Here is a 24,119-nt window from a genome sequence, read left to right as displayed (position 1 = left end):
TTTATGAGTGGATAGGCCACATTCCTAACGAAACAGGTTACAAACAAAAATCTGTAAAATGCCTACCACCATGTTCAGTAGTCAGGCTCACTCAGTTTTTTTTTTTTTTTTTTTTTTTTGTATTTTAGGACAGGGTCTACAGGATCTACAGGATCTACAGGGTTTCACTGCGTAGACCAGACTCGTAGTGATCCTCCTATGTTCAGCCTCCCAGGTGCTGGGATTACAGGGGCACACCACCATGCCCAATCGCAATCTCCCTTTCAGTCCGCCCCACCCCGCTGGAGGGCTGGCATGGTGGGCTGGGGATCGAACTCCCGGCCCCTGTGTCTGCCTGAGCAGGTGCTTTAGTCCACTGGGCTATCTGGCCAGCCCTTCACTCAGCTTTTTAACCATGATCACTTGAGTCACAAAGCATGCACCGCTGCATGGTTAACTGCCCAAGGAGATCTTGAAAACTTTTATCTTTCATCAATGCAGATGTCCAAAAAAGACATATCTTCATTTTCTGAGGAATTTTCAATATTTTTATTTGCCTCTAATACACGTATCCACAGAGCTAACATTACAATAATGCACTTTCCTGAAGCTAAATTGATAAAGCATAAAACAAGTGCAAAGTCTTTATTAGCTTTACATATTTTATACCTGCAGTGTGATGCAAAAATGAAAGGCATAGCACAGAAGACAGAGAAAGAGAACAAACAGAAAGGCTAAAAAAGCGACATAGTAAAAAAGTGTATGGTAGGGGATAGCTCAGGACTCAAAGCCTCCCAGGCACCCTGCCCCCAGCCTCTCTCCCACTTGGCTCCACACAGAACCAAGCCCAAAACTTCAGAACAAGTCTGCCTGACTTTGACCTGGGTGAGCAACCACAGAAACTCTCCTTTGTTAACATCGAAAGTCCCCCACAGACCAGGCAGCCCTGCCAAGATTAGCTCTCCCTGGCTGTTCCAGCCCACCACCCCCCGCCCCCACTAAATACCTTAACATCTTCAAAGCCCTGTGCTTTGCCTTATTTGCTGCCATCTTGGGCCGCTATACTGCCAGCCAGCTTCTGTCTCCAGTAAATCTTCTTACCTCAGAATGCCTGGTCTGGTTGGTTGCATGGGTTCATTCCTAACAGTAGGGATGTGTGATTGGCAGTTCGGTGGCAGTGACTTGCAAAAGCTGGAAGGCTTTCACACTCATCGCCTGTATTTGGAAGCCTTGCATCATGGCAAATAGCTCCTCCTTTGCTTAGGTGATTGTTTTCTTGGAGAATATGTTCCTGTTTATTTTCTGCATGATGCTGCTCTTTCTGAAATTCTCTTTTGGTTCTAAGTATGCCAAACCAACAATGCCTATTAAACCTCCCACCTGTGCCCTGATTCCGTGTCATGTGGGGATGTGGGACCCACTCCATACACTCAGACGCAGGCCACAGATTCGGCAGGAAAAGACTGGTGACCAAACAGCAGCACCTTTGTACTTTTATCTCATCACCCACTTCATTATTTTGAACTAGTTAATGCATTTGTGCTAAAGATTGTAATTTTGTGAATTTGCACACAAAACTGATATTTGTTACCTAGAAACATTAAAGGAACAAAAATTCAAAGAAAAGCTATTATGTTCCATTGTTAGAGGCATTCCACAGATGGAACACTAGGCATTGAAGCGTTGATAACTTTATTTTATTGTTGCCAGATTTTGTGGTTAATCCATTACCCAGAATTCTACTCCTTCTCTATAACCCTTTTCCCCCATGGGAATTGTGGTTTTTAAGATTTTAGCATGATTTCAACTTTCAGGATTTTAACCTTTCTGAATTGTGATTTTCCAGATTTTTAAACCCTAAAACTTTCAACTTGAGGGCCTTTGAACTTTTGGGATTTTGACGTATGCAAGTAAGGTGCTGAGGCTGTCTTTCTAGGTCATGGTCGACCCATTGCTATCTACCAGGTTGTCCTGTGGAGGTGCAGGCTTTACCACTTGTCCATCCATTGTAATTCCTCGATGGAAGGCAGTAGGTTTAGTTATTGAGTCAGGTTTTTTTTTTTTTTTTGGAGTCTGCATGTTCTATTACATGCTGTACTAATGTACTGAAACGGACAAAATGCCTTATCACGACAGACATTAAGGTTGGGAGTGGTTGGCACCTGCCCGTAATCCCAGCACTCTAGAGTTGAGGCAGGAGAATCACCACTAGTGCATGCCCAGCCGGGGCTGCATAGTGACTTCAAAGCTATCTTGAACTCCATAGGGAGACCCTATCTCAAAGAAAAAAAATACAATTAAAAAAATAAAATGGACATTGAAGAATGGTATTATTTAGTTACAAATGCACTCTTCTCCTTTAGAAAACCTCTTTAAGAAGAAGAAAATGTGATATAATAGCATCCCGTTTCTTCTCTATGGTGTCAGAATCCAAGGATTATTTCTATAACGTCCATTTTTCAACCAATTATTTTTGCTGCCAAGTCCCGCACAGTCTAAGAACACTACTGTGGCACATCCAAAGCCATGTTGTATAGTGAAGTTTTTAATATGAAATGCACATTTCTTCCCAAATGGGACACATTAAACTGGAGAAAGTCTGGCTGCCTGAGGAGCAGGACTACAAAATTCTCTGTTCCATAATAGGCTGAAATTAACAAAAAGGATACAAAGAAATAGCATCACCAGCATTCACACTTTAGGAAAAGGCCACGTACATTTATATGAAATAGTAGCCAGGAAAGGCCTGGTGTCAGTAAAAGTGAACACAGACACCAGAAAGTAACGCCCACCCGTGGTGAGGGAGGAGCAGTGAGAAGGAGCAAAGGGAATTCAGCTCTTCTGATCTCCTCTGACCTAGACTTGTCCTCTAATGGACAGGGCTGGGGCCCTTGAACATAAGTCTTTCCAAGCTGCTGCTTTCCTCTGTGTCACCGAAGCACACACTGCAGCATTCATGACAATGTTCTGTTGCTGCTCACTTGAGTAGTGAGTACACACACTGCGATCTGGGCAGAACGTGGCTCTGGATGGGCCGCGAGCAGGTTTCTGAAGAGTAGATGCGCTTTTCCCCAAGTATCGTCCATGCAACAGGAAGCAGAGGCGGTGTGGAAATTAAAGTAGAGACAGTAGAGTAAGCAAAGGTAGAATCTTGGCTGCTTCCTAAGAGAGCTGGCGTCTTGTGCCATGGTCCTCGGAACCGGCTGGAAGGAGGAGTTTGGAGGTTTCTGCGGAAGACTGTGTGCCCACAGAAGGAGCTAAGTGCAGGTGTCTTCTTTATGCCCATCTGATTCTCTCTTCTTAAACTTGATGCTGTGGCTGGAGGATGCTTGGCCGGGTGGCCTGAGAGCCTTTGTTGCCAGCAGATGCCAGGTGTAAGACCAATGTCAAGACGGCAGAATGGGCATGTGAAAAAGCCTTAATCTTCGGTTACTGCCTTGAACAGTCACACCAATTGTGTTTGCTATTTCAATAAGCCGTAGAAGATCAGGGATTTCACAGCCAAGTCATTCTATAAGGCAACGTTAATTTATCACATCTCAGAAAAGTCAGAAGATGTTCCACTGTCATGTCTTACTTCTTAACTAAGGTAAGATAATCACAAAGCAGAAATATTCAATTGACCAGGTGTGAAAAAACACTGAAATAATTCTGTGCCAGTGAAGAACAGAGATTGAAAAGAACAGAAACTATGAGAGATGTCCTAGATGTGGACCCAGCAGACTTGGGGCGTGAGTTTGGGAAGCCGAGTTGTGGACAAATGGAAGATTCTCGTATGATTTCTTATCTGCACAACCAGGGGGAAAGTGGCACACTTAGCTATAGTAACATGGGCTTTCGGAGGCGATTCCGAGTGAGCAGAACAAAAGGCCAGGGTGTCCAGCCTGGAGTTGCGGCTCATGCAGTGACAGCGCAGAGGACGCGCAGGCCCAGCTGGCCCCGGGATGAGGGCCTGGTGTTCAGGAGCAAGACCAGTGTAGGGCAGGGTGTGAGCCAGCATTAGCCAGGCTGCGGATGGTTTCCTGGTGTAATGGCGCCTACCGTGACTATTTCAATCTGCCAGTGCTTTGAAAATGAGCTTCAAAAAGTCCTGAAAAGCATGCACTTAGGAGCTGGAACCATCTGGTCCAGAATAACTCAGGATAAGAAGAAATACTGCTATTGTAATTGAAGACATGTGTGCAAACTCACTGCATACACAAATGTATGGATATATGTATGTGTACGTATATACATGCCTATGAACTTCTGTAGCACAGTATGTATATGTAAGTTTATAAGTGTGCTGTACATGTGTGTCAGTGTAGCGTATGTAACTGCACACATATTCTTCAGAGAGGTGAGGAGCAGCAACACCCAAAGAAAGCAAGCGTGCTCCGTGTCCACAATTCAGACCTCAATTCTGCACTCCTCTCAGAGGAACCAGGATGCCATGGGCAAAGGGTTGCTGAAGAAGCATGGGCAACAAGAGCACAAGATGAGCCTGAAACAGTGTTTTGAGCTATAAAGAAATACAGTGTTCAAAGGATGAGCAGGACACATGAAAAGGACCCCAAAGACATGTGCAAGAGGCTGCATTTGGCCAATGTGGGGACAACGTCAGCACTGCTCCCACTAACACGTTCCAACCCCTGAAACCGAACAGGAGGCTGTGAGTTGGCTCTGATTAGCTAAGTAAGTGAGAACACTAATAAGACGTGAGACTGCGGTAGAGGAGACCCTACCTGGTTTCAAAGCAAAGTATCATGAGATGCAGAGAGCAAATGCTAGCATCCTAGGCATGGGGAGTGGTCATCTCCAGCGGCGAAGCAGACTGAAAGCATGAACCACTCGGGAAGGATTCAGCGCTGGGCACATCGCCACGTCTAAGATATCTCTGCAAAAGAGGAGTCAGCCCAGGTATAATTCTCAGCAAGCGTTAGAGAAACTCCGCTTACAAAAAATAACTGGCTACAAAGCGTCTATGAGTGTCACGGTGAAAATAATCAACAACATATTGACACCTCCAGCAGACCAAAGGCCACTAAAGAGACACGACTGCTAAAAGTCTCGTGTGGTCTGGGTTACTTTGCACAAAAGACATCATGGCACACTTGGCAGAGCCTGAACAGGCTCTGTGCATTGGATAGAAGTGATTTGTTTGTATGAATTTATTCATTATTATAATTGAAGTGTGTTTATATAGACACCAAGGTTTTCAGAAGTGGGCTGCAAAGCACTTGGGAATAATCCAGCACTCCGATGGCATGCGCTCCAACAGCTCAGGCGCACGGTTGTTTCTGTAGGCTTGCCATGATTTTCATATGCGTTGGAAATTATTTTTAATTTTTCATTGGTACTTTTCAGCTATACAGTTATTATCATGCAAAATGTTAACTTAGTTTTGTGAATATGACTATTTCGTCCTACATGATACTTTAACACAATGATCCTATTCTTTTTTTATGTATTCGGTACGGGGTCTCATCATGAGCTCTGACTTGCAGTGATCCCCCTGCTTCCTGCCTCCCCAGTGCTGGGATTACACGCCTCACCACCAGGCCCAGACTCGGTAGCATGCCGCCCCCGGGCTCGCTGATCACTCCCGGGGCGGCACGGCACATGGTGGTAGGGATCGAACCCCGGTCGCTGCGCTTGCCTAAGCAGATGCTTACGCTACTGAGATATCTCTCCGCCCAATTGTCCTATTCTTTATGGATTTTAAAAACCTTTTTCTAGCTTAGTTACATATCTTAGTATATGCTTTCATCAATGATTGAAAGCAGTATGGAAATCAACAAATTTATAATAAAATGAATAAAATGAAGCACGAAAGAGCTTACTCAAGAACATTAATAGTAAAGTGCTGTTAAATATCTATGGTACAGAGACATGGTGGGCAATCACGGGCTGCCAACACAATGCTGGACCCAAACTGAGGCCTCCTCATACTCTCCATTTGCTGACTTGTTGTCTCATGTCAGATGACAGCTGGCTTCAGCTCACGGCACCTCCTCCAGGGGGCACTGGGAGCAGGACTGAGGAATCTTCTTGGTTTTTTGGGGACAATGTGCAGGCTGATGATCCATAGCATCTAGGCTTGAGTGGGAGGATGTATGCTTTGCATTTAAGTACAAAATGCTGCTCTCATGAGAGGTGAATCCAGCCCCAGAAACCAAGGCAAAAGATGGAATGAGAACCATGTCTTTTATTTTTAATGTATTTAGTATTGGGTCTACAGGGTCTCACTACACAGATCAGACTCCTAGTGATCCTCCTGTTTTCAGTCTCCCAAGCCCTGGGATTTCAGGCGCACACCACCACACCCAGTCTCAAAACCACATCTTTGAATGCTTTTTAGATCAATTAAAAAGAGCAGCCACGGATCCCCAGTCTCGGGTGCCACACCAGCCCCCCTGCGGGCATGCTGAGCCAGCGACTGAGTCTGAGCGTGGTGGCGCACACCTGTAATCCCAGCGCTGGGGAGGCTGAGAACAGGAGGATCACTAGGAGTCCAAGTTGCATAGTGAGACCCTGCACCAAATACATAAAAATGGAAAAAAAAAAAAAAAAGAGTGAGAGGTCAAGTAAATCTAGCAGTTAAAGAATCCGGAAGAAACATAATAGTAATAGTATCTGAATCCATCATTGTGTATCCAGTGTGTGCTCATCACTGTACAAGGCACCAAAGAGAGCAAATACTCTGGGCATGACCCTTGAACGCTCACTGGGAGTGGGCCTCGGGCTGAAGTGCAAGAGCCAGACACAGGAACGCATGGAGCAGAGTGGAGTAAGGGGGACTTCTGTCAGAGGCACTCAGCAAGTTATGGAATCCTTCAAAAGCAGTGGCACAAGAGCTACATTCATCAGCTGAAAGCAGGAGGGACATGCTGCAGCCAAAGTCATCAAGGCTTGTCGTGTCTATCAAATTTTAGTGTGGAGGAAGCATCGTGCGCCTGCATGTCTTTGCACATGCTCCGTGACATGAGAAGAAAGCAGGGGCGGAAAGTGAAGCTGCAGGAACTAGCGTGAGAAGGCACCGACTGCCAAGCTAAAGAATTTGAATGCTGTTCTGAAGGGAGAGTCACACCGGGAGCCTGCAGGGCTGGGTAGGTAGTAGACAAGGCCAGGAGCCCTCGGGCCCACTCGAGAACAAAGAGGTGGAGGAGAAAGCAGAGGGAATCTGTGTAAGTGCACAGCAAGGAGGAAGAAATAAGTCAGAGGCCATGAGACTGTCTTGGGGAGCAAGGAGAGGATGCCTCATGGAATATTTGAATAGTCTGCTACCTGAGGAGTCAAAGGGATGGGAGGAGAAAGCACAGAGGATGACACAGGGACAGTGTCATGTGGATGGAAGTCACTTCAGAACACAAAAAGGACCAGCAGGCTCAGGGGTAACCAGAAGAAATTATTTTAGCTTTTGTGCTGAGTGCTTCACATTCCTTCTCATAGCAAACCCACTGTGCGAGGGAGGGAGACTTGCAGGGATCCGGTCTTCCCTCCCTGCTCACATATGGGGAGGTGTGAGAAGTTTGTGTCATTCTGAGCATGTTAAATGTGTCGTGGCCATCAGGTGGCCAGATGCAGAGGCCAAGAAGGAAGGCAGAGACTCGGTGTGCGGTGAGGGTGACACCAAGGGGCCAGTGCCCAGCTGCCCAGCACAGGCTGAAGCCCTGGGAGAGCTGCAGGGAGAGAACAGAGAGAAAGTGCAGCGCTGGAGTAGTCTCTCCCCGAAGAACTCAGGCGAGGGCATCTGGGCAGAAGGGCCCAGGGGAGGGCACCTGGGCAGAGACAGAAATAACAGCTGGGAAGGACCAGGAGCACCGGGCTGGAGGGGCCACGTTTCCAGAATCATGGGTTGACCAATCTGTCAATCCCTACGGAGACGGGTGATGGTAAGGATTGGAGCAGGCTGTGGGGATTGGACATGATAACTATGAGAAACGGCTGATACTCTTTAGTGATTGTTAAATACACAAATGTGTCTATAACTATAAAACACATTTGGGTCTGCTGTGATTGCACTGAGCCATCGGCCAGCTCAGCACATTCCTTTAGCTAAACAGTGAAAAGGGAGCCGAACCTGTGTGGACAGAGCATCTACGCAGGAGAGGAAGGAGCTGGGGCACAAGGAACATGCACGAGTTTTATGTGAACTTGCAGCTTGTCTTTTCTGAGCAGGACCACGGCAGCAGGTGGGACCAGCGAGGAGAACCATGCTTGAGTTTGGAGTGCCCAAGCTGAGATGTTGCTGGGCCCCCTGTGTTTCCCAGTGTCCCCATGTGTGACAAGAGAGCTCTCAGTTCCCTTCTATCAGTAACAATGCTTTGACTCCAGGGCTCATGAGGTGCGAGACTTCATTAACCGGTTGCTGTTGAAACACCCTTGACCTTTCACAGGATCATTGAGAAGCCTAAAAAAGGCATTTCAACTATGATTCAAATAGAAATTTGCCACTTAAAGAAACTCTTTCTGACTTTCTTGGAGATTTATCTTTCTTACGGTGAGATCTGTGCAGAGAACCATTTATTTGCCTTTGCCAGTGAGTCCCATGCTAAGTGTTAAGATATTTGGTGTAACACTTTTCTTTCTCCTTATGTGAAAGAAAAGCGGACTGAACGCCTAAAAGCCCACAGGAAGGGCTCCGTCTCTCATGGACACCTCCACCCAATTTGTCAATTTCAATAATTTCACTGGCAAAAGAAGGCATACCAGAAGCTGCCAAAATTAATATGTCAAGTAACTAATATATCAAGCGTATCTCTGGTTTCAGTTGGACAAGCCAACAACTGAATAGAAAACTTGGGGGTGGGGAAGACAGAAGAGTACAGAAAAGGAAACACTGAACCTTAAACTAAAGTAATACTACGCCCTTAAGAGTAGGTAGCGGAATACCAAGGAAAAACAAAACAAAACAAGACACAAATTATGCATTAGTCACAATAACAAAAGAATGGACTAACAAGCTATTTTGAAATCATCCCTAAAATAAATTTAAAATAAAATGCAAAAGCATCAAACTTTCCCATCACTTCTTTAAAAAACCCCAGAGGCTCTGAACTAAGCTATTGGCAAAAACATGTCTCTTGTGGGCATTTTGCCCAAAATATGATTTCTTCAAAACAGGATGTCCATTATTCATCATAGAACCATTAATTCTATTCCCAATATAAAAATTTCATATGGCTTTCACAACTCATCCAAAACAAAAAGCCCAAATAATATCACAAGACAATGCACACAGCTAGAGACCAGCAGGAAGAAAATGTGTTTTAAAAGAAAATCTTACACATTGGTAAAAGTCCAATATTTTAAATGAAATTTCAAATATAATTTTACACTCATTTTCTACAGCACCAAAGTATTGGAAAGGAAATAGAATCCGATGTAAGTCCATGGAAAATACTAATGAACATGACCAAATTCTGTGGTCTTCCAAGCAATAAATGTTTTTCACGTTGTTGCTTCTTAATGGGAAGAAGTTAAGGCTGTGATTGGAGATGGGGGCGAGGTCTAGGCAAGGGTCTAACTGGAGTCACTTGTCATGAGGACTGGTGTGCCTCAGCTTTGGACCCAGCCTTCCACAACTTGGACCAGCGTCATCAGGAGGGGCAGGTGTGGCTTGGACGAAGGTGCCCCCTCAGCATTCTTGAGACAGAGCTTCAAGCTGGAGCCTCTGCCCTCTGCACTGCAGCCACGGGAGGATGCTGCAGCCAGCAACCATCTCGAAACTGAAAGAAGCCTTCACCAAATACAAAGTCCGGAAGCCCTTCCTGAGCCGTAGAGCCGGGAGCTCACACTCTGCTTTTTATGAAGGAGCCAGTCCGCAGTATTTTGTTACAGCAGCGCGAATGAACTGACGCAGCCACACATGCTCCTACTTTGAGGGGGATTCACTGTCCCTAGGAGGAGAGACCAGGCAAATCATTGAACCTCTGGCCGGTCCACCTGGAGGGGGAGAAGGGCAGCATGCAAGGAACTCCGGAAGGAAGAAGAATCCAGGGCCCCTCTGATAGTCTCTGGTGCCAGCCTGAGTTCTGTGTAAGGAGGGCAGGGAAAGGGCTCAGAGCTGTATTTTGTTTTGTGTTTTCTTCACAGTGAGTTTTGCCCGCCTTCCGGGAGTTTTGGCTGTGAACAATTTCTCTGAGTAAGACAATTTCCCTTAGGAAAATACAGAAGGGCACTGACTGATATTCAGGCTCTCATGTCCTAGACTGAGTTTGCAATGCAGATGAGGTTGCTCCTCCACACAGTGGGAAACTGACATCGCCCAAATTGAGATGAAGTCCTGAAAGCAGCTGCCATGAAGAGCAGAATGAAATGTGGCCCTTGGAGCCTCTCCCCTCACGCCATGCTCCACTCCTGTCCCTTCTGTCACTGACCCTGACTGGGTTAAGGAGAAAGATGCTTTGGGACAGGGTAAAACTGCTCCTAGTGATTAAAAGCCAACTGCCTATTGAATATCCCAGGGAAAGCCAGAGAAGGAAGGGTGCAGCTTCCCCATTTCTGTGAGCATAGCCTGTGTGTTCCTGTCCTTCTGGGCCTGACCTGGTGACTCTATGTCCAAGTTCACCTGGTAGGAGTGAGGCAAGGTTTGCAGTGGGGCAGGCAGCCCAGGAGAGCCTCTTGTACTGATTCAATGTTTTGTTTTGTTTTCCGCTGGTGGAAACGTAAATAGTACTAATGCTTCACCTGCCTGTACTGTGAGTGCTTGTAAGTACTAAAAGGAATTTTACTGCTTGGGAAAAACCAGGGGTGGAAGGGTGCAAATGCATCTGGACCCCACATCCGTGATCCTTTTGAGTGGCATCTCTGCAGTGACAGACCCGGCCACTGAAGGCTCTGGCCCCACGAGGAGGGGGCCTTCGCATTGTCCTCTCTGACACTGGCCCAGTTACCTCTCTTTTGAAAAGCTGCTGAGTGTTTGCTCTTGGGCTCTTGTTGAGACCGAGCTTGCTGCTGGCAGCAGGAACTGTCACTCTCTAGCTTTGTGCCTGCTTCAGAAGGTATCAACTCAGACCTAATGATTAATAAATTAAAAAGGGTCTCAGAAGGCTCAACTGTCAAATGGGAAAGCGCAGAGGTGTGGCCAGCCTGGCCCTCATCCCTACTGGTGAGCTGGCAAGGACAGCTGTCCTTCCGAACCCCTTGCAGCAAAGCAGCGGGCTCAGCGGCCCTGTTTTGCTGGGCCTGTCTCATGGGTGGCTGGGCTGAGCTGAAGTCCCACGGGCCCTCTGTGAGGCCACAACTATCCAAGCTCAGGCTGGACTCCTCAGAATTGAAAGCGGACAGTCACACCACTCCAGGACAGACTCCAAGATGTTTGAAAACTCCATCTTGACGAACCTGCTGCGTTTCTGCTGAGTCTCGAGGAGTGGTCGCGACCTGACTACGGAGACTGTCTATAGTCTGCAGGGTTTAAAGATTCTCATCCCTGGCACTGCCAAGAGGAGACAAATGGCGGCTGCTGACTCAACTGTCTGGCCCATGCCATCAGAAGAACACATTTGCTGCTGAGACTGGCCAAAGTTAGGCTGTGGGTGAAGCCCGCCCTCACCTCCATTGCCTGCCCGGGTACCTGAGCTCGCTTTGTACCCGGGTGGCCACATGCCAGCCTTGCGTTGGGCACAAAGTAGAAGACCTTGCGTCTTTGATGTATATCCGACTTCTACTGCACGGTAGACATTTGACTCCTGCCCGAAGTTAAGTCGTGGTCGGCAGTGAAGGCGGTCGCACCGCGCACGACCTTTCATTCCCTGCCTGCTCTAGGCACGTTAATTGCATCTGCTTTTTGACTTCTTTTATACAAATGAAGTATGATTAAATATATAGCAAATGTTTAATTTTTTTAAAACTACAGTGAAAGACACATACATTGTCATTAACCAACTTCAAATTCTGCCCCTTTGCTTCAAGCACACTCACCTTACGATTCTTGCTGCTCTCTGAAGCAGTTCTGGAAATCCTCTTTCCTGAGTGTCTGTGGTTGTGCTGTCACGGCCACCACCGTATATCCCTTTCCTGGCAGTGAGAAGTTTCAAGGGCCAGATCCGGTGAGAAGGTGCCTGAGGACGCACCTCAATGCTTTCGTGAGCTCACCTCTCCTCTGGGCGGCCCTCGGCAGCATTCACTGTATTTTTTAATCAATCTCATAAATACACTCATAAAAGAGGAGTTCCAAAAGTGCTCCACAATGGCAAGGACGCTGAATTAAGTGTGTTTGAGGTGGAAGGGAATATGCTCATTGTGTCGAGCAATATGGTAGATGGAAACATTCACCATGTATTCGATCAGACCCTCATATGATCTCTATGTGTCATAGATAGAAATACTGGGCCTAGGAAGTGGTCAGTGCATACATTCTAAAAGTAGTCTAACTTCACAGAAAGAAATCCACGTTTTTAATAATGCCTGTTCCAGCATTTAAAAATCTCATATTCGGGTGTAAATATCAATCTCTGCTACAGCACACACTTCTGTGGCATCGCTGTGCAGGGGTCTAGTTACACACGCTGTGTATACAGAATATGTGAAAGCCTTCAAGAAAATGCAAAGTTAAACAAATTCAAGGTGCAGCTGGTAGTGTTTGCCAGAGCTGGAGAAGTGTGTATGCACAGTGATCATAAATCTTTCTCTTTTTTTCATAAATCTTTCTTCACAGACTGAGTAGTGGGTGGAAGATATGGCTGCTATTCTATATAGGGACTCTTAATTCCACTCCTCCTTTCACGTGCTAGGATATCAACTGGCAGCTTCATGAGCTCTTTTACCTCGTTCCAAATCCTGCCAGGTCTGGGACCCTTGTGCAGGACAGGACCTTCACAGGGGCCTCTACTGCTTGGTGCTCATTCATTTGAGATGCCTGGCTGTGGTGGCAGGGTGTGTGTGTTTGTGTGTGGCCTCTCAAAACCAGGTGTGTGAGCCTGCATATCACTGCCAAGGCTAGAAACACCCACACTTCTGATGCCACACCCCCAAATTTTCCCCTGCTCTTCCCATAAACATGTCATAAGGCAAGGAGCTTCAACAGCCCCACACTCACTTTCATGGGAGAAGAGGCTTTGTAGCAAGGTGAAAGCACAGATCAGCGGCACAGTAAAGTGCGCGGTTGTATGCGGGGACCTGGGGTTCTGCAAAGGGGGAGAGACAAAGGTGAGACATGACTAGTGGGACGTTTTTACATTTGTTCTAGATTTGTTGTTTGAAATCTTATAGTAATCTCTGTTATATTTTCTATCTTTAAAAATAAGTAACATGTCTATATATATTTTTTTTTCTCAACTAAAGAATGCATAGGAAAAATATAAGCATCAGTGGTAAGGAAATTAAATATATTTTTATAGGAAATAGAGAATTTTGATCGTAGTACAACAAAATGAACAAAATATAAAGTAAATTGGTTATGGCTGAGAACTCACAGTATTTTGAGATACAAAAGAAATGTCCAGATAGCGAACTTTAGCAAGAAGTCCTGATAATAAAAAAGAACTTGACAGGTGTCAAGAAACCAGAATTACTAACTCCAGGTAACCGTTTTATGAACATGTCACAGAATGCGAATGCTTCAAGAAAATTCAGATTGGGGCCGGCCAGATCGCTCAGCGACTACCAAGCCGCGTGGGCAGAGCGCAGCACCGCGGCTTGATCCCCGGCTTAGAGTGCTGGCCCCGCCCCCAGGGCGCGCCGCGACAGCCGCTGGGACTGTAATCCCAGCACTTGGGAGGCTGAAAACAGGAGGCTCACGACAAGTCCGAGGGACTTAGTGAAACCCTGCCTACCCTGCAGACCCCGTACCAAATACAAAAAACACAAAACACACACACACACACACACACAAAGAAAATTTAGACTGTGTGGTGCGAACTGGTTCACCAGATGGTGGGTAATTTTTCCCTACCCCGCAAGAAGGAGCTGTCACATTTACAGAGACCTGGCGCGCCGCTGCGTGGCTTTCGCGCTCTGCTGCAGCGCGGTTGCGGCGCTCACACCCGAGCGCGGAGCGGGCCGGCCACCTCCTGTCTGGGCGCGCGAGCAGGCCGGTTCGTCCCCCGCGCGCGCAGCGGCGGACCTCCGCGAGCTCGGCCATCCCCGGGCCACGGAGCTCTCGTGGTCCGCGATCGTGCTCTGGGGCCAGGGAAAGAGCCACCCGAAGGCGCAGCCGCTCCTGGCGATTTCGTGGTTCAACTTTCGTGGACTCACTTTTTCATGGGTTCTTAAAAAATATTTATCTAAGTTATTTAATAAAATAAATAAATAAATAATTTATCGCGGATTTTTTGCTACATCGCAGGATTTTGTGGTAGTGTACAGTACTGCACATGTATTTCTATGCGTAGTATCTATGGTTTTAACGATTTTTGCTTAAAAATTTTAAGATATATAATATATAAAATGTTAATTCTAACATTAAAATATTAAATCAAAATAAAATACACTATTCACAGTATGTATTTCTTTAGTGTATGAATATATACTATACCATGCAGTACACAAATTTTGTTACAATTACGTAGGTTTATGACCTTGGAAATGATTGAGAACATTAGAAGTGTTTTTAAAAGTGTGGAAAAAGTTTATGAGTGTGGGAAGGGTTTATAAAGCCTTAAAATATATGTAAATATTAAAATAAATATAACATCGCTACGGGGCCGATTTTCACCTACCGCGGGGGTGTCTGGCTCGCAAACTCCCAGATAAGGGAGGCGCCCCTGTACCAGCGGGGAGCCGTTCCCGTCTGGTCTGAAATGCTCTTCAAGGTCTGTGTGTCAGAAGGTCATGCCAAGCTGCGGGGCCAGTGGGAGGGGTGGAACCCTTAGAGGGACAGTCCGGCGGAGGGTCTCCAGGCCACTGGGGACAGCCCCTCTGAGCGAACTGAGCGGCCCTGGCCTGCCTTCTGCTCCCCCTTTGTTCTCCTTTTCCTGCCCCTCCACGAGCCCCTCCCCCGGACTGCGCCTGCCCACGGGGGTGGGAGGCAAGTGAGGGGCTGGAATCCCCAGAAGCGCGGGCCGGCAGGAACCTCTGTCTTTATGAGGGGTCTGTCCCAGGCATTTATTCTACACTAAAGGAAAGTTAACATGGAACGCTACGCACAGGAACATGAAAACATGCTGAGGTATAACACAGTAAAATTGCTTAAAATGGGAGCAGGAACTACTAAAACAGAAAAATTATAAACAAAACATATGCGAGAATAATGAAAGAATATTTAGTGCATGGAATAATTTAATAGGAAGACAATGGAATGTGTTTACAACAATGGAAGGAAAACATGCTTACCTAGAATTCTACATCCTTGGGCTGGCGAGATCCTCAGCGGTCCAAAGCGCCTGCCTCGGCAAGCTTAGGCAGGCAGAGGGATCGCGGTTTGATCCCGAGCACCACATGCTGTGCCAGCCCCGCCCTCAGGGTGGGCTGAACTGGAAAAAACAAACAAACCAAAACAAACAAACAAACAAACAAACAAACAAAAAGAATTCTACATCCAGTGAAAACATCTAAAACCAATGCAAACTACAGATGTTATCAGACATTTAAAAAGCTGAAATTTGTCATCTGCAGATTTGTGCGGTAGGAAATGATGAAGGATTTCCCTCAGGCAGGTTGAATCTGATACCAGAAATACAGACAAATGTTACACAAGATGTTACTGACAAAATTGAGGTGCACCAGAAGCGTAACTGTGGACGGCTGACCAGAGATCAGTGAGTTTGTTTTCCTAATTTACATCCCTTCACAGCATTACTTCAAATAAATTAGTAACAACATACTAGAATATTTTTTATATTAGAGTATTGATGGCATATATTACATATAGTTTTAAATGAAATAGCAAAAACAACATAAAGCCGGGGAGGAGAAAACAGAAAGTTGTACCAAATGTGAATCAGAATGCCATCCCTTGGAAGTAGATTATGATAAGGTAAAAAGTATAATGTAAAGAAATTTCTGGGCCCAGATGACTTTTTTAAGAAATTATTTAAACCTTCAAGGAAAAGTTAAAACCAGTTCTATGTAATGTTTCCCAGAAAATACTGCTTGATTCACTTTATGAAGTCAGCATTTTCTTGATACAAAAACTACATGGACAGTATGTGCAAGAAAGGCGGGCAAAAGCTGCAGCTCAGTGTTCATGCGCAGAGGCAGAGGCATCTTTTAATGAAACATTAATGAGAACAATGCAGAATAGTAATTATGCAGTAAGAATAAGAGAGTTGATTCCATGAATGAGAGTTAGATCAGCATAGGGACAGATCAAAGGAGAAAGAACACGTTTATAAAACTGATCATGGAAAAACGACTGGACAGAGCTCAATAGCCACTCGTGATAAAAATTCTTAGAAATTAGGAATAGAAAGAAACAATAAAGGACAGCAATAGAAAAACTGTGGCTAACTTCATAGTGAATGGTAAACGACTGAACGTTTAGCTTCCGCAGCTGGTAGTATGGAAAGGTTTGCTTTTAATGTCTTACTGTGTACAGTGCTAGAAGTTCTAGTCAGTGCAATGATCAAGTAAAATAAATAAATAAAAGGCACACATTTGTAATGGAAGAAACAAAGTGTCCCAGTTTGCACCTGCTATGATAGCATTTCTGCTGAAAAATGGTAGCCTGTCTCCTAACATCAATATCTGAACTCACAGAGCTCAAGATCAGCATGTAAGAACGAGACAGTGGAACCTTGGTTCACAAACTTATTTTTTTCCATGAAGCTGGTTTCAAACTGAACTGGATGAGAACTGAATCAAATTTTCTCATGAGGACAACATCAGATCTAAACGCTGGATTGGTTTGGTTCTCATCCAATTTGGTTTGTGAGCAGAATCGAGGAAAGAATTAAGCTGTGAACAGAGATACCACCATATTTCGTCAGGCAAGCAATGAACACAGTACTACAATGTCATGTACAAGTTCTCACAAAGTAAGTATCAGTTAGGGCTTGGGAGATAGCTCAGCAGCATAAGTGCCTGCCTGGCAAGTGTATGGTCCTGAGTTCAATACCCAGTACCAGGAAAAAAAGCCAACTATAAATCTAACATGACAGCTAGAGAATTTGTATGTAAAGAGCTCTAAAGCACTGATATACCAAATGAAGAAATGTGTCAGTGAATTTTAATACTCAGAATGATAAAACTTAATTCTCCTCAAATTGATATACATATCTAACATAATTCCTATAAAAATTACTGTTTTTGTGGTGGGTAGATGAAGACAAAGGCATTTTGTCTATTTTGCTCTAAAATAGGAATCGAAGTGGTACAAGCAAAAATAGCTAAAATGATTTCAAAAAATGAGAATAAGTTGGGAGCACTGACTCCGATTTCAAGAATTACATGTTACACTTTAGATCTAAAGTGTCCTGCACAAGTCTTATTTCAGAGAGTCCTGGTTGGAGGAGAAAGGTAACATGGGTGCAAAGAGCACACTCTCGGCTCTCCCTCTTCCTGCCTCCCTGCACTCCCGGGCACCCTACAGTAAACAGCCTTCCTCCGCCATACCATTCTGCTTTGGAGCCAGCAGAACACAGAGGCTTCTACCTGGGCTTGAGGAAGAGGCCTAAGCCAGGAGGTGTGCCTGGGAGAGGGCAGTGTGGGGAGCTGTGAGAGGGAAATTAGGGTGTAGCGAAGGCCCCATGAGATGAGAGATCTGGGAACATGGACTATCTGCTTAGAAAACCCATGGCCTGAAGTCACTGAAATGTGCACTACATAAAATAAACCTTTCTTCCTAAATAGTAGGCATAGGCAGCCATTGATTGCTTGGTGGTCTCTGGGAGAAAGTGCAAGAGGATTTAGAAAATAAAGACAAGAGATAGTAGCTGAGGGCAGGTGGTGGACAGTGCCTGATGGGCAAAGGACCCCGGACAACAGCAGTGGCATTTATACCTTTGTGAAGTTACAAGACTCAAGGCTGCCTAATAGTCCATTGGTGTCCAGGCAGGATGTTTTGCTCAAGACTGAGGTAGTTTGGCTGTTTCAGGCAATGAGGCTTCCTCCTGCCCTCCCACATATGATCAGTTTCCAACTTCAGCAGCTCCCAACAAGTAGGTGTTGGATTTTTTTTTCCTAATTACAAGAAAGTAACTAATACAGAATATTATTAGTACTAGGAGTGGCGTTGTTTCAATGACTACCCCTGCTATGCGGTTCAGGAACTTTTGGAACTGGTTTGCAGAAGGAGCTTGAAAAAGCCTGGAGTAGTTATGGAATAGAGAAACCTTACAATACTGTGTGCAGAGATCAATGAGAAATTTTGATCAGTGCTTGGAAGCCCTAGATGCTGACAGGAATGCAGACAGTAAAGGCCAGGCTCAGGAACTTTTACTTGGGAAGATAATTCAACTGGCAGTTGGACTAGAGGTCATGTATACGATGTTCTGGAAAAACTGTCTACATTTTGCCCATGTCCTAAGATTGTGAGGGAGCCTGAAGTCAAGGCTAGAAAACTAATTAGTCTGTCAGGCAATTTCAGCACAGCCACATATTGGTTCAGCTATAGCACGGGAACTGCTGACTGTTTTCTGCCTAATTTGTGAGATGCAAGAACAAAAAGCAAAGATAAATAATGTGAAGTTTGGACAGACAAACAATGCTTGTAATGTTAGGGCAAAGAAAAGTGTGATTGTTGGAAATCTTAGCATTAAAAAGAAACTATGTACTTTACATTAGAGCAATAGGAAAGATGACTTGAAGGAACCACAAGAATTATTCAGATCTAACCCTTTTCAGGCTGAAGGGTGAAAAACTATAAAGTTTTCTATTTGAGAACTTCATGATGCCCTGCTCAAAATGGACTGCCTAGCAAACTGGTTTCCTCAGCTACCCAAGTCCTCACTGGCCAGTGCAGACATGGTTCAGTGGGGCCCCCTACTCTTAGGTGGTGCATCTTCCACATGATGCTGGTTCTTCTGAAATACAGAAAATAAGAGCTGTAGAATGCAGAGGCTTCTACAGAGGCCTAAGCCAGGAGGTATGCTCAGGAGAGTGAAATTAAAGGTGTGGTGAAGACCCCATGAAATTGGAGATTTGGGAACATGGAATGTCTGCTTAGAAAACCAGTAGGCAGTAGGCAGAGTCTATGAAAGAGACCAGGTAGGCTGCAATTGGCAAATGCATAAGGGTCAGTCTTCCCAAGCCCTTTGTGGATGCCTGGTCTTGGACACAGAGCTACAGGACTTAATGTTTGCTCTGCTTGGATGCAGTCTGATGTCTTTCTGTCCCCCTTTTTCTCCCCTTTGGAAGAGGAATACTTACTTGTGCCACTGTACTTTAGCACTGCTGAAACTTTTAAGACTGGTGACTCTTAGTGATTGAATCACTGAATTTTACATAACGAGATAGGCAAGGCCTTGGTGGGGGCGAAGGAGAGTGCTATGGTTTGGATCTAACATGCCCCTTATAAGTCTTGAGTTCAGAGGTGGATTCTGTTCAGAGGAGCCAGGTGGCTGGGTGTGAACGAACATGACGCATTCTCATCTGTGGCTTCCCTGCCTTCTCTCTGCTTCCAGCCACCCCAGGGTGGACAGCTCTCCCCCACTGTACTGTTTCTTCCTTCGAACCACATGACTCTGGACGGAACCTGCTGGAACTGTGTGCACAACTCCTCCTCCTTCCAGTCGCAGGTGTTGTTATTTGTTCCAGTTACAGAAAGGTGCATATGTAGTCTTTAACTTAATAAATCACACTGATTTTGTTGAAGACTCGAGGCATAGATGAATGCAACAGAAGAACTTTGAAATTGATCCATGCAAGTAAGTTGGAGCTGATTTTTGACACAGATACAAAATAATTCAATATGCAAAATATGCTATTAACAAGCATTTAAAATTAACATAACTGCCACTGGCAAAATGTAAATTAAACCACAATGTAGTACCACTTTATACCTAGTAGAATAAAGTTTAAAGTGTTAGTAAGAACCTAGAGCAGTTGGAACATTCATATACTCCTGACTAGAAGTGAAAATAGCAAAGGTACTTGTAGGAACAGTTGGGTAGTTCTGGTCAAAAGTGTGTATGTAGAATATATTTTATCAATACAGTCCAGTCATGGAAAATGATAACATAGGCATATGCCAGTACTTCTCCATGAATATTCATAGGAATCTTTTTAAGAATACAAAATAATGATAGAAAAAAACAGCATTAGAAATGATACAAAATTTCCCTACACAAAGTAATAGGAATTGAAGAATGGTGGTTGTATTACATGATGTTATCTTCAAATTAGTTGTTCAAGTTACCAGATATAAATGTTCAAGATTAGATTAATGAAAAAACAAAATAATAACAAAAAAGTTGTAAGAAATTCAAAAGAAAAAAATAGCATTAACTTCTGTCTAAAGATCAGCAAAAAATTGGCAGCACAATTATCCAAACAATCCTGCACATACACCTAAAGGTAACTTTTTCCTGTCCTTTTCATCATTCCAGTTTTTCCTTCCCATTGAACAAATTCTTTCACAATATCTATTGTACCTTTCAGATTTTATTTACTCTTTCAGGTTCTCACACTAGTGAGCTAATGTGATGTTTTCCCATATGGATCTGATTTATTTCACTTACCAATATAGTCTCCAGTTGCATCCACTTATCTACAAAAGCCCTGAATTTATCTTTTTTTATAGCTGAATAATACTCCATTGTGTAAAAATGCCATATCTTTTTTATCCATTCCTCAGTTGATGGGCATTTAGGTTGTTTCCAAGATTTAGCTATGACAAATTGCACTGCTATAAACATAGGTGCACATATATCACTGTGGTATAATGTTTACAGTTCATTTGGAAGGCAAACATCTGGGTTGAATGGGCCCTCCAGTTCTAGCTTTTGAGAAATCTTCACACTGATTTCCATAGTGGCTATACCAGCCTGTACTCCCACCAACAGTGGAGAAGGGTTTCTTTTTCCTACAGGCCCTCCAGAATTTGTTATTGGTTGACTTCTTGATAACCATTCTTTCTGGTGTAAGATGGTTTCTTAACATTATTCTAATGTGCATACCTTGAAGGATGAATGATGTTGAACATTATTTCATTTGTCATTTGTATCTCTTCTTGTGAAGTGTATATTCATCCAAATGCCTGTTTTGGATTGGGTCTTTGAATTTTGGAGAGGCCTGATTTTTAAAAATTCTTTATATGTTCTGGAAAGGAGTCCTTTGTCTGAAAGACAGTCCGCTATGCTTTCCCCCCTGCCCCAGTTTGCAGGTTTTCTTTTTACTCTGTTGGTGATTTTTTGAATTGAAGACATTTTTCAAAAGGATGAGATCCCAATTGTTGATTCTTTGAAGTATTTCCCATGCAGCACTCTATCTACTCCTATATCCTTAAGATTTCCACCTACTTTCTCTTCTAGTAGATTTAGTGTTTCTGTTTTAATGTTTAGATCTTTAATACACTTTGACTTTAGTTTAATGCTTGATAATAGACCCACTGGATCTAGTTTTTGGCATGTGGAGAGCCAGTTTTTCCAGCACCATTTGTTAAAGCAGTTATTTTTCTTCTAGTGAACATGTTCGGCCCCTCTGTCAAAGATGAGATGACTAAATGTATTTGTAGTTGTGTCTCCATCTTCTAATCTGTTTCACTGATCCTTAGCGCTCTCTCTCTCTCTCTCTCTCTCTCTCTCTCTCTCTCTCTCTCTCTCTCTCTCCCTCTTTCTCTCTGCCAGTACATAGTAATCTTATATATGGCCCTAACTGGAAAACTACCTAAATGTCAGCAGTGAATGGATGAACAAAGTGTAGCTCCACACAATAGGATACTACTCAGGAATAAAATAAACTACTGATGCAGACAGCACCGATAACTCAGAGTAATATGGTATGAACACTGGAAGATACCACATTTATGCAAAATTGGGATGATTGCTTATTTTATCAAAGTGTTTTCATAAGGATCACATAGGAAATTATTCAGGCATGAGAGATTACCAAGGAATACAGAACATAATTGAAAGCATTTTCAATTAAGCAATACAATTTCATTATTTCAGGCATTATTTGATAAAGTACTCGTGAAACTAGACCACAACCAACTTTACAGTAGTGTGTATGGAGTACTTATTACATGTTTGGTTTTAGCTACTTATTTAAACCTTGAAAACAACCCCATTGGGTGGAGACAAGATTATAATTTTTTATTATTATTGTGCATTTGGTACAGGGTCTCACTGCACAGCTTAGAGTCATAGTGATCCTCTTATTTTCAGCCTCCCCAGGGCAGGGATTATAAGCGTGTGCCACCATACCTGGTCTCAGTTGCTGGCCCAGTGTGCCTGGGGGCGGGTCTGGCATGGCATGTGGTGCCAGGTTCGAACCCTGGTCCCTGAGCTTGCCTAAACAGGTGCTTAGTCTGTTAAGCTATCTTGCTGGCCCAAGATTACAACTTTATATATGAAACAGGTACCTACAGCAAAGCAGCAAATTAGTCCAGCAAAGATAGCACCACCGAGAATTGGAATCTTGGGCTCTAGCCTTGGCTTGAGGGTACCTACAGAAAAGGCTTTGAGCAGGCACTACGGTTTGGATCACTGTACACCAGGGAGCACGTGTGAAAGCTCAGGCCTAGTACGGAGGTACTGAGGGGTTCTGAGGACCTTTAATCAGTGGATCTGAAAGGGAAGTCCTTAGGTCATGGAACAAGCCTTTGAAGGAGACCTTGGATGCAAGCCTCTCGCCCTCTCTGCTGCCATGCTCAGGGCTGAGCGCTGGGAGCACCACCTGCTGCTGCCGCCGGGATGCACAGACTCACCAGAGGCACCAGCCGGGAGCCCCCGAGCCATGAGTTCAGTGCGCTTCCCTAAGCAGCCTGCTAGGTGCTCTGCTACGGTGACGCAAAGCCGGCCAAGGCACTCTTCTGTCCTATCATCAAACACCAGTAATCACTACTTGGCTGATTTCTTAGAGCTTTTATGCCACTCAAAAGAGATAATAAGGAGCTTAATAAGCTTGAGTTATGAAGGTGATTCTGTTGAAAATACATAAATGTAACTGTCTTGGGATGGAAACTGAAAGAAAATGGTAGGCAAGATAGTATAATGCAACGCTAATTCTTTTCATGTTTTCTCTTTACCCTTATGAATACTAATTTAGAATACTATATTTTTAAGTTGGAATGTTCAAATACTATAGAAGTCTCCAAGTATTTACAAAAATTTATGCGAAAAATAAGGCATAGATGGTAAACTGTTTACCTTTAATAAGATTATATTACCATGTTACTAAGCATTTCAATAATTAATACCTACACCAATAAATCATCTCTTAGTATTTTATTTATAATTTGGCAGTAAGAAATCACTTTCTAAAATGACAGTATATGCATTTTGTTTTTGTTTTTGTTTTTTGGTGGAACCAGGGATTGAACTCAGGCCCTTCCGCTTGCCAGGCAAGCACTTATCCTACTGAGCCATCCCCCGGCCCCCAACAGTATATGCATTTTAACAAATCAATCTGAATTCACTCATATTGCTTCTCCATCTCTTCTGGCAACTTTGTAAGAATCCAGGACTTCAGTTGTTGTAGCTCAGTTTTGCAGAGTTCATGGTACACATTTGGAAAACTATGAAACTTTGTGTTCACTCCTAGACTTTTTAACAATGAATTTGTCTCTTCACCCCAGGAATGAAGGACCAACTCGTCTGCAGTACCGTGACACTGAAATAATTCCGGGAACACTCCGTCACTCTTCTGAAGTGCCTAGGTAAAAAAGTTAAATAGGAAAAGTGTAAGAAACTGTAGTTAAAAAAATCATTAACAGACATCAGAGAGGAAGAAAAATTCCAGCTTCGGTAACTAAAGGCAAAGAGGCGAACAGGGAGCGCCGTCTGAGGCGTCGCAGGCAGCACACCGGGGGCTGGGTGGGCGGCTCGCCCAGGGGAAGACTTTCCGGCGTGGCGGGGCGCTTCCTGAAGACACCAGGGACTTAGAGGCAGTCCCTTCCCACGGAGCTGAGCGGAGGCCTCGGGGCGTAGGCTCACACAGGCGAGAACCGCTCGCCACTCACACTTGCTTGGTTTCTACTTCCGGTAAGCAGTGGCAGTGCTGTCATAAATTAAGGTTTTGCTGTAAAGTTAAGTACCATCTGGGTACGCGACTTTCTCTTCTGAGTATGTTCAAGGTGGAATCGGTCAGTGTGGCTGTGCTCACCCAGATTTGGAATA

The 24,119-nt window shown here is 44.3% G+C and overlaps 1 protein-coding gene across 1 annotated transcript in view; it reads right to left on the bottom strand.

The window, feature by feature from the left end:
- Positions 1-23,212: 23,212 nt before the first annotated feature.
- The window catches only part of Lyplal1 (lysophospholipase like 1), a 36,407-nt gene continuing 35,500 nt past the window's right edge, over positions 23,213-24,119 (bottom strand). The window contains exons 5-6 of the mRNA XM_004626940.2: positions 23,396-23,655; positions 23,213-23,281 (exon numbers count right to left, since the gene is read on the bottom strand). Coding sequence (XP_004626997.1) covers positions 23,416-23,655 — 240 coding nt within the window. The 3' untranslated portion in view covers positions 23,213-23,281; positions 23,396-23,415. The remainder of the gene's footprint in view (positions 23,282-23,395; positions 23,656-24,119) is intronic.

Source organism: Octodon degus, unplaced genomic scaffold (assembly GCF_000260255.1).
Source record: "Octodon degus isolate 3935 unplaced genomic scaffold, OctDeg1.0 scaffold00017, whole genome shotgun sequence".
Classification (NCBI taxonomy): domain Eukaryota; kingdom Metazoa; phylum Chordata; class Mammalia; order Rodentia; family Octodontidae; genus Octodon; species Octodon degus.
The sequence above is the reverse complement of the archived record's forward strand: the minus strand, read 5'-3'. Positions and strand labels throughout refer to the sequence as shown.